General features: G+C 35.7%; 1 protein-coding gene across 1 annotated transcript in view; it reads right to left on the minus strand.

The window, feature by feature from the left end:
- The window catches only part of LOC106471199 (Niemann-Pick C1 protein-like), a gene marked incomplete at its 5' end in the record, with an annotated part of 74,596 nt that overhangs the window by 10,335 nt on the left and 52,302 nt on the right, over positions 1–11,959 (minus strand). The window contains 2 exons of the mRNA XM_022399825.1: positions 2,090–2,237; positions 4,003–4,061. Of these exons, the coding sequence (XP_022255533.1) occupies positions 2,090–2,237; positions 4,003–4,061 (207 nt within the window). The remainder of the gene's footprint in view (positions 1–2,089; positions 2,238–4,002; positions 4,062–11,959) is intronic.

Raw genomic sequence — 11,959 nt, forward strand, 5'->3', positions numbered from 1 at the left:
TCTTTCCTTAAATATTGATACTGTTGTTTCTCTGTGTATTATTGTTATTATCATCATTTAAATATACAAATAATATAGAAAAATAATTAAGCTTAACTTTTGTAAAACAAATATGAAAACTGAGGAAAGAACTGTAATCAGGAAAAGTTAGTATGGCTAATGAGCATGTCTACAACCACAAAACCTGAGTGGATGATACGGCAAACATATCTTGGATGGCACTGCAACCAAAACACTTGACTCAGAAGCCAAGACAAGTGAGGGGTAGTTGTGGCAACTAACGAGTCTCTTTTTCCGTCACCCAGCTGGCTCTTCACACATTGGTTGTTATAGTGCTTGACATAAAAACATGATACAAATAACCAGACTATGAAGAGTAAGTATAGTCTTGATAGAATTACCGTATTGCAAAAGTGTAGGTGCATATTATTTATGGTGATAAGGCAAATTCAACTCTTTGTTTGTGAAAATTAGCATGTGTATTACATTTGGGAGCATATTAAATTCGAAAAATTATGGTAACTTTTAATTCCTTAATTGGAAAAGGAAATATTTAAATAACTTCTCAATCTCTACTTGTCTGTGTAACGTGACATTTACCGACTCCGACTGGTTCATTTTCTATTTTTTCATCATTTCTATGATGCCCTTAACATAAATTACTCATTATAGTTTAGATATTACTACAGCATAGTCCAGTTTTTATAGCCATCAATCTTCTTTGTTTATGGAGATATAAACCAGAGAGCCAAACCCACATTCCATACTCTCCTATCACATCCTCTCTAACCAAGAACTCTAACATTTGTTACTACATCATTTATAAATAATAGAAATACAAAGTTTTAATTTACTGAATGGCATATAATGCTATATTGTTCCCAGTAGAGATTTTCAGTTATTATATCTACAGATTCAAAGTTGCTATCACTGAATTCAGATCGAACAGCCATGGGAATAATTTTAAGGCACTTATGCCTTAGTTAGAAAGCCAGTTAAATTATAATAGTTATAGGACATTGTTTGCATTGTGTGTATTATTATTTTGTGTTCTTTAATGTATATTTCAAATGAATAAAAAATATTTTAATTACTAGTAATATCGTTACAAGGAACTAGGGTTAAGTTTCATAGGATAGCAGACAGCAAAAACAAAACAAGAAGCCAAATGTTAGACTAAGATTGTTGATATTTTTTTTTATTTATAGTTAAAAGTATCTAAAGTGTACAATTTAGAAATTTATTAGAATATATAAGTTTAAATCATGAGGTATGCTTGAGAGTAGCTTGCGTTATGTCATTCAATATGGTAACTTGACATATGCATTCCCTGTGTGATATACAGCATGCATCACTGGATTATTAGTTAGATGCAGTTCACAGAACAATAACAAAATAAAATGACATAAAAACAGATGTAAAGTGTTACGAGCTCTAAGCTGTTTCAGATAAACAATTATAATTTTCTGTTACAATTTGCGATCATTCTAGAAAAAAAAAGCTATTTATTTCGTTTTTTGTTGTGGTTACAAAGCCGATTAAATCAACTTAGTACATATAATGCTAGGGTAGAGAAAATAACAGATAAAATAATTATGTTAAAAAAATAAGCCTTTGATATTTATTTAGGAAGTTCTAAAGGTTATCCAAATGAAATTTAAAAACTCATTTCATCTCAGAAATGAAATAAAGTAGTTTTGATTTGAACATGAATCATACTCTGACTCCATGTGTTTACAGACAAATCTGTACAATAAATACCTACTTAAAAAATGTGATTTTTTTGTTTCAAAAAGACTTGTAATGTCTACTAAAAGCTTGCTAAGTTTGGTTGAAATATACTCACTATATTAAATGTTATAATATGTACACTTTCATGGTTACATGCTGGTTGCAAGGTCAGTGTGACCAAGGCTGTATATATAGAGAGAAATAATTGTGTAGTTTGAGAAGTTTATATTATTAATTGTATAAGAATACCAAATTTTATGAACACATAGTACAACTATCAGAAAGTAAAAAACCTAATACTGAGGTTGTCTAGAAATACCCAAACAGAAAGACACAACAGGTAAGACTACTTCCATACCTATATGGGAAAACAGTTGCTTTCTTATCAGTGCCATTGGTACGAAGCACATCAGTAATGTTGCTGCTAATATCACGTGCCCACTTTAAAGCCTTGGTAAAGTCCTGAGAAGTCTTAAGTATAGTGTGATAGGTCATGAAATAGGTTGCTACATAAAAAGAAAAAACAATAAGTAAATGTAACTTGACTCATACCTCTTACTAAACATTAACAATAAGATTAGCTGATATTTAATGATGAATATCAGATAAAAACTTTAAGTTTCAAAAACGATGAAAAACTTTAGAAACATAATTACTCTTGAACAAAGAATTTAATTTTATTTCAACAAAACTTCTATATAAAAAAACAGACACCACATAGGACATAGACATAGAGTACAAGTTGAAAATAGTACTAAAAATATTTGAAAAAAGATTGTGCACTGGATAATGTAAGAAATACACCAGACAGACTCATTCTTACTACATAGCTGATCTTATCATTTGTGTCTAGTATTCTGTTATTGTACTACATGGTTTATCATCAGTATTTTGTTATTGTACTACATGGTTCATCATCAGTATTTTGTTATTGTACTACATGGTTCATCATCAGTATTTTGTTATTGTACTACAAGGTTCATCATCAGTATTTTGTTATTGTACTACAAGGTTCATCATCAGTATTTTGTTGTTGTACTACATGGTTCATCATCAGTATTTTGTTGTTGTACTACATGGTTCATCATCAGTATTTTGTTGTTGTACTACATGGTTCATCATCAGTATTTTGTTGTTGTACTACATGGTCCATCACCAGTATTTTGTTATTGTCCAAGTGGTTCATCATCAGTATTTTGTTATTGTACTACATGGTTCATCATCAGTATTTTGTTATTGTACTACATGGTCCATCACCAGTATTTTGTTATTGTCCAAGTGGTTCATCATCAGTATTTTGTTATTGTACTACATGGTTCATCATCAGTATTTTGTTATTGTACTACATGGTTCATCATCAGTATTTTGTTATTGTACTACATGGTTCATCATCAGTATTTTGTTGTTGTACTACAAGGTTCATCATCAGTATTTTGTTATTGTACTACAAGGTTCATCATCAGTATTTTGTTATTGTACTATGTGGTTCATCATCAGTATTTTGTTATTGTACTACATGGTTCATCATCAGTATTTTGTTATTGTACTACATGGTTCATCATCAGTATTTTGTTATTGTACTACATGGTTCATCATCAGTATTTTGTTATTGTACTACATGGTTCATCATCAGTATTTTGTTATTGTACTACATGGTTCATCATCAGTATTTTGTTATTGTACTACATGGTTCATCATCAGTATTTTGTTATTGTATTACATACTTTTCAATCAAATATCTTTTACACTGTAGGTAGAACAACATTAAATATCTGACCCTTGATGCTGGGTATTGATAGTTATTTTGTTTATTATTTTAATAATGATTTCTATCCACTACTTTACATTCAAACATAGTCCTAATAATCAAAGAGGTTATTAGAAATCAATGGGCAGTAAAACTACTGTCTGCTTTTATATTATTTGAAAAGAAAGGGATGTTTCTGTAAGTGCTTCTAATCAAATACTTAAGTCAGCTGCACAAAACATTAACCTCAAAACAAATATGTACAAAGTAGTTGTTTGGAACACTGTCATTTCACATCATCACAGGATGATTTTCTAAATTCAATAGGTAGCTAGTATATGTAAAAAGATGAAATAAGTACACAAGTGAGAGCTCTACAGAAAATTTTATACTTTCACACCATCATATCATAACGGGTTTGGTTTCTACAAATCATTAGGTAATGAGTAAAAGGCCTAAAATTCATAAGTTGATGTGGCAGATAGTGATCTTATCTAGTTACCGAAGCAAGATTCAAGACGTACCTCCGATCCTCGCATCATTATCGTAAAGTTCCACTCCACTTGCATATGCTGCATGGCCACTGTAACATAACATTAATGTAGTAAACTGCTTCCTAATCTTGAAGAAGTTTAAAATTAATCCCACAGTGGGATCCACATCTCTTAATACTTTAAGAACTTTACTAAGTAACAAACAGTTATAACCATCGTTAGCATGTACAATGTTTCTATTATTCCAATTCTTTTAACTGTTTCTCTGCCCTGGAAACATACACAGCACTACCATGAGAGTTTAGAACTGTGTACCACCATCAATCTTCCCAATGTTTCGGATAAGTAAGGAAATATTAAAACATGTTTATATAAAAGTAAACCTGACAGTTATTTGTCTATAAATGTGGCAGTGAAAGGGTTAAATGTAACATTTAAGCTAACATATGTTAAAAACATTTACACTGTGTACTTTCTCAAACAATCTTTTTAACTACAAATATATAAGGTAATGTGATAATTTGTAAACAATAGTGAAGCTGGATTATGATTGCAAATACAATTCATTAAATAGTTCAAAATATGAAAGACATAATTGCCATTCATGACATGAAAATAATAAACATTTGGAACAATATACATATTACCACAGTCTACTCGATAAAATCAAATAATGTATATAATACAGAACCATAGTGAGGATTCCCAAAGCAGTTAACATCTCTAGAGCAAATTACACAGAATATTACAGTAGAAGCACAACTACATTTCAACAAGCACAGCCAATAAGTTACAGTCCACTGCACAGCGTACAGCTACAGTCCACTGCACAGCGTACAGCTACAGTCCACTGCACAGCGTACAGCTACAGTCCACTGCACAGCGTACAGCTACAGTCCACTGCACAGCGTACAGCTACAGTCCACTGCACAGCGTACAGCTACAGTCCACTGCACAGCGTACAGCTACAGTCCACTACTCAACGCACAGCTACAGTCCACTACTCAACGCACAGCTACAGTCCACTACTCAACGCACAGCTACAGTCCACTACTCAACGCACAGCTACAGTCCACTACACAACGCACAGCTACAGCCCACTACACAACGCACAGCTACAGCCCACTACACAACATACAGCTAGAGCCCACTACACAACATACAGCTAGAGCCCACTACACAACATACAGCTAGAGCCCACTACACAACACACAGCTACAGTCCACTACACAACACACAGCTACAGTCCACTACACAACACACAGCTACAGTCCACTACTCAACATACAGCTACAGATCACTACTCAACATACAGCTACAGATCACTACTCAACATACAACTACAGATCACTATACAACACACACCTACAGTCCACTACTCAACACACAGCTACAGATCACTACACAACACACAGCTACAGCCCACTACACAACACACAGCTACAGCCCACTACACAACACACAGCTACAGTCCACTACTCAACATACAGCTACAGTCCACTACTCAACATACAGCTACAGATCACTACACAACATACAGATACAGCTCACTACACAATGTCCAGCTACAGTTTAGTACATAGTGTGCAACTAAAGTTCACTAAGCAACATACAGCCACAGTTCACTACATGATATAGATATAGAAATCTTGTGGTATCTAGGTATTCTCTGAGATATTGTTTGTTTCACCACAAAGCAAGTATCTTGTATGTAGAGATCATCCATTTATCTTTTAAAGTCAGGTTTTTTATTTTTGTAAATTTTGAAGAGTTCTAATAACTAAATAAAGAAAGGGCAGCATTTTCTTCAGATTATACAGTGAACTGAATGTTGTTACCACAGATGCAGTAGCAGAATATCTGGGTTGTGGGACCAGATTATCAATGTGTCATCAACATAGCTTTTCCAGTCATGACTTTAGGAGTTCAGATTTTGAGCTCCAATTTCAGAACCTTTCACCGAGGTTGAGGAGAACCCATAGGAGTGCAACACAACTTCCATGTGTAATGAGTCGACTTAAGCACTTGTACTCAAAATAGATTCATTGTTAGACAAGGCAAAAAGACAGTGCACCAGAAGAGAGGTCGTCAAGTAGAGAGTCAACTAATAGAAATTCAGCTTAGGAAAAGGTCAACTTCTGATGTAATACACCATCTCCATGCACAGAATAGCTAGGATCCCACACTGAATTGGTGGAGGGGCTGGAGCAAAATTTAAACCTAGATGAGCTCCCTTCAGGAGGTGCCTGAAGGAAAAGCCCATAGAGTGTGATACCTGATGGCAGGGGCTCCATAGGGACACATTTATGGGAGACCACACTTCATCTCAACCAAGTTGTACTTTCTACCCAGAATATAGAGGGGAGGGGAGAAACAAATAAGCCCCACATGTCACAGGGATGAGCAGAAGGAGAATATGACCAACAGAGCACTTGCACATAAGCTGTAGGCAAACCAAAAAGTGTAGTGTGGTTGGGGCATGATCAGGCCATGTGGGGTGTGCTCACCTGGACATACTCTACATACACTAGCTATTTGAGAAGTGACATGCACTACACCAACAGTGTCACCATCACTGTACTTCTCACTGTATTGTACTGAGTTCAATCAGTGAGTAACTCTCCAAGGTCTACCACTTTGTGACCAGGAACTGGTAAGTATCAAGGGTCTCCCATACTCCACTTGACATAGGTGGGTGAGAGAATTTGTCCCCAGATGCCTGCCAGAAAGGTCTTTTACCAGAGATAGTGCAATGAGAGACCACATAACCCTATTTGTAAAAGCCAACAAGCACAAGTCAACGAAATAGACTGTCACTTCCCTGATGCTGGGTTTTTCCATGACAGACCATGGAATGGTACAGTCTGGATCAGGCAATTGAGTAATTTAAATACCACAAGGCTGTCACTTCCCTGATGCTGGGTTTTTCCATGACAGACCATGGAATGGTACAGCCTGGATCAGGCAATTGGGTAATTTAAATACCACAAAGGTGTAACTTCCCTGATGCTAGGTTTTTCCATGACAGACCATGGAATGGTACAGTCTGGATCAGGCAATTGAGTAATTTAAATACCACAAAAGTGTAACTTCCCTGGTGCTGGGTTTTTCCATGACAGACCATGGAATGGTACAGTCTGGATCAGGCAATTGGGTAATTTAAATACCACAAGGGTGTAACTTCCCTGATGCTGGGTTTTTCCATGACAGACCATGGAATGGTACAGTCTGGATCAGGCAATTGAGTAATTTAAATACCACAAAGGTGTAACTTCCCTGATGCTGGGTTTTTCCATGACAGACCATGGAATGGTACAGTCTGAATCAGGCAATTGAGTAATTTAAATACCACAAGGGTGTAACTTCCCTGATGCTGGGTTTTTCCATGACAGACCATGGAATGGTACAGTCTGAATCAGGGAATTGAGTAATTTAAATACCACAAGGGTGTAACTTCCCTGGTGCTGGGTTTTTCTATGACAGACCATGGAATGGTACAGTCTGGATCAGGCAGTTGAGTAAGTTAAATACCACAAGGGTGTAACTTCCCTGGTGCTGTGTTTTTCCATGACAGACCATGGAATGGTACAGTCTGAATCAGGCAATTGAGTAATTTAAATACCACAAGGGTGTAACTTCCCTGGTGCTGGGTTTTTCCATGAGAGACCAAGGAATGGTACAGTGTGAAGAAGACCACAACAGAAAAGAAAAATAAAGAAACCACTACAACCATATACCTCCCATACCTGAAAAATGTCAGCGAAAAACTCAAACGAAAATCTAAGAAATTCAACATAGACGTCTGATGGAAATCTTACAAAACACTAAGATCCATTCTGGTGAGGAACAAACAGAAACCTACCAACAAAAAAAAGAAAAACGTCATTTATGAAATTCTGTGTTCCTGCAACAAAACATACATTGGAGAAATGGGAGGAAGACTCACAACAATAATAAAGGAACATAAAGACAGTACAAGACTCGTGAAAACACAAAATTCAGTCATTGCTGAACACGCCATATCAACTGGACACAATACAAACTGGGAAAAAGCTAGAATCATTGACACAGACAAATTTTGGAAGACAAGAAAAATTAAAGAATCGTTTTACATTAACATAATAAGACCTTCACTAAACAGAGATTCAGGATTAGAGGTGAGTAAACTGTGGCTACCATTGGTTGAGGCTACAGGAAGTCTCTCCTCCAATCAGAAACATGTTTTAACTAACCAATCATAACACGCTCTCCACAATCCACTAGAACACTATAAAGATCAAACTACACCATACACACACAATGACCTGAAGACGAAAGGCGGAAGACTTTTGAAACGTCATCCTCTACATTTGTAGATTTCTACAAGGCAATTGCTGTTCATTTGAAACATAGATTCATTATGAATACTCTGCCTACACAACGTATCAAAGATTACCTAAAGAGCTGTTATGGACCAGCTTTTATCAAGAAGATCAACAACTACAACAAGAACCTTACCAAGCTTGCACACTGCACCAATCACCTGACCTTCCTACTTTGCTGCAGAGAGTCAAACATCATTCCAAACTATCTGATACTCAAAATAACTACTCTCCCCAATACTCCAAAGATAAAGAAAGTTCTCGACAATACCAGCAGGAGCTTCCTAAGATTACATATAGAAGAACATAGACGAAAGAAGAACCATCTAACCAAGAAAATTGAAACACAACATGCTGAGCTTGAACAACTTTTCACCCCAGAAACCAGAGCACTGGACATCTTAAACCTTTACATCATACACTATACATTCAACCTGGAAAGCATCAAAAAGAAACAAGTCCAAAAGTTTAACAAACTGACCAAGACAGATACCCCTATGACTACAAACATAGTACACAACTACAATTAAGAGATTACTAAGTGATGCTGAAAACAAGATCCTTAACCTAGGCTTAAACTTCGCCATATATCCTAGCACAGTTCTAGCAGTTAACATAGCTGCAACCTTACAATCTGCTGCACAAAACCTCCTGAAATCCATGGCTGAACAATTCTGACATCAAACTTACACCACCCTCAGGAATGCCAAGAAACCAAAACCTAACATCACCAAACAGGAATACAATGCACTGAACCATCTAAGACGGGATGACACTATCAAGATTGTACCAGCAGACAAAGGAAACAGTAAAGTCATCTTAGACGTCAAAGATTATGGCTCGAAGATCAAGCAGTTACTAGACAAACACCAATACAAAAAGATCACCAATGACCTTACAGAAAAGACAGAAAGACTCATCAACAAAACACTGAACAAACTTAGGAAATAAAACGTAGCCAATGAGAAGCTAGCCAAAGACTTAAGAACCAACGAGAATTTCCCTCCTCAATTCTACGGACTACATAAAGCACAGAAACCTAATATACCTTTAAGGCCTATCGTCAGTGCTATATCAACTAGTAACATTCTTGGTACCTGTTTCATCTCCACTATGAGGGAATACCGAATATCACATTCACAACTCAACAGATTTCATAGAACAACTCAAAAAGCCACACATCAGATCTCAGGATATTCTAGTCAGTTTTGACGTCACAGACCTATTTACTAATGTTCCGGCCTCAGAAACCCTTCGTATCACCAGACAACGACTGCTGAATGACAGCTTACTGCCACATAGAACCAGCATGAAGATTGATGCCATCATGGAACTATCGACTATTTCCCTACAATCAACTTAGTTCCAATAAAACGAGGAATTCTACAAACAAACAGATGGTCTAGCCATGGGATCACCACTCTCTCCAATCCTAGCAGACATTTTCATGGAAGACTTTGAAGAAAGAGCCCTCCCATCCACACATATAAAACCAAGTTTCTACAGACGTTATGTTGATGACAATTTCGTTATCTGGCTCCATGGTCGTGAAAACCTAACAGCCTTCTTACAACACCTTAATGCTGCAGACAAGAATATTCACCTCACCATGGAAATAGAGGAACAAAATAGCTTATCATTTATTGACATACTGATCAACAGACAAGAGGGAAAAATCATCACAACTGTATACAGAAAACCCACCGACATGAACAGATACCTATACTTCCAGTTCTATCACCTAAACTCGATAAAACGTGGTATAATCCAATGCCTAAACAAGTGAGCAGAAAACATTTGCGATAACACATCCATCGAAACAGAATGCCAAAACATCATACAGTGTTTTAAACACCTCTTCCTTCATCAAGAACTTCCTGAAGAAGACCACAACAGAAAAGAAAAATAAAGAAACCACTACAACCATATACCTCCCATACCTGAAAAACTCAAACGAAAAGCTAAGAAATTCAACATAGACGTCCGATGGAAATCTTACAAAACACTAAGATCCATTCTGGTGAAGAACAAACAGAAACCTACCAACAAAAAACAGAAAAACGTCATTTACGAAATTTCGTGTTCCTGCAACAAAACATACAATGGAGAAACGAGAAGAAGACTCACGACAATAATAAAGGAACATAAAGACAGTACAAAACTCGTGAAAACACAAAATTCAGTCATTGCTGAACATGCCATGTCAATTGGACACAACATAAACTGGGAAAAAGCTAGAATCATTGACACAGACAAATTTTGGAAGACAAGAAAAATTAAAGAATCGTTTTACATTAACATAATAAAACCTTCACTAAACAGAGATTCAGGATTAGAGGTGAGTAAACTATGGCTACCATTGGTTGAGGCTACAGGAAGTCTCTCTTCCAATCAGAAATGTGTCTTAACCAACCAATCATAACATGCTCTCCACAATCCACTAGAACGCAATAAAGACCAAACTACACCACACATACACTGACATGAAGTTGAAAGGCGGAAGACTTTTGAAACGTCATCCTCTACATTTGTAGGTTTCTACAACAGGCAGTTGCTGTTCATTTGAAACATAGATTCATTATGAATACTCTGCCTAAACAACCTATCAAAGATTATCTAAGTTCTTGTTTTCTACATAACTTGAAAAGGAGATGTTTTATAATTAATGAGAATTTAACAAGTTCCAGCCCACGATATTATCCAAGTTCTTGTTTTCTACATAGCTTGTAAAGGAGGTGTTTTAAAATTAACGAGAATTTAATATGTTCTGGTCCATTATAATATCTAAGTTCTTGTTTTCTACATAGCTTGAAAAGGAGATGTTTTATAATTAATGAGAATTTAACAAGTTCCAGCCCACAATATTATCCAAGTTCTTGTTTTCTACATAGCTTGTAAAGGAGATGTTTTATAATTAATGAGAATTTAATATGTTCTAGTCCACAATATTATCCAAGTTCTTGTTTTCTACATAGCTTGTGAAGGAGATGGTTAGTGTTAATAAGTTTCACAATTGCCAGTCTGCAATGATATTTAAGTTCGTCTGCTGGATACATGACAAAGAAGTAGTTATTGAGAGTTTCATAAATTTCAGTCCATGATGATATCTAAGATGTTGTTTAAAATACACTACACAAAATCACAAACAGAAATATTCTACAAAACAAAAGCACCAAACAAAAATGTATAACTAAAGTTCTGTATAAAATATTACAAACTAGATTTTGCAACACAAAAATAACCTACAACTAAAAGAAAACTAAAATAATAGCTGCCCTACATTACACAAATGTATACACAACAAGAGCCACACAAGTTAAAGTTACAATATATTGTTACAGTTCACTAGAACAAAAACAAGTACAGAGCTCCACAGTCCATTACAGAAAAGTAAAAAAAAACATGTGTAAGACAACAGCTACAGTCCACAAAGTGAAATAAACAAACACAAGTGTACAGAGGATTAATCCCACTATATTTGACTGAAACAAACACAAGTGTACAGAGGGTTAATCTCACTTTAGTTGACTGAAACAAACAAGTGTACAGAGGGTTAATCTCACTTTACTTGACTGAAACAAATAAGTGTACAGAGGGTTAATCTCACTTTACTTGACTGAAACAAA

Source organism: Limulus polyphemus, unplaced genomic scaffold (assembly GCF_000517525.1).
Source record: "Limulus polyphemus unplaced genomic scaffold, Limulus_polyphemus-2.1.2 Scaffold4468, whole genome shotgun sequence".
Classification (NCBI taxonomy): domain Eukaryota; kingdom Metazoa; phylum Arthropoda; class Merostomata; order Xiphosura; family Limulidae; genus Limulus; species Limulus polyphemus.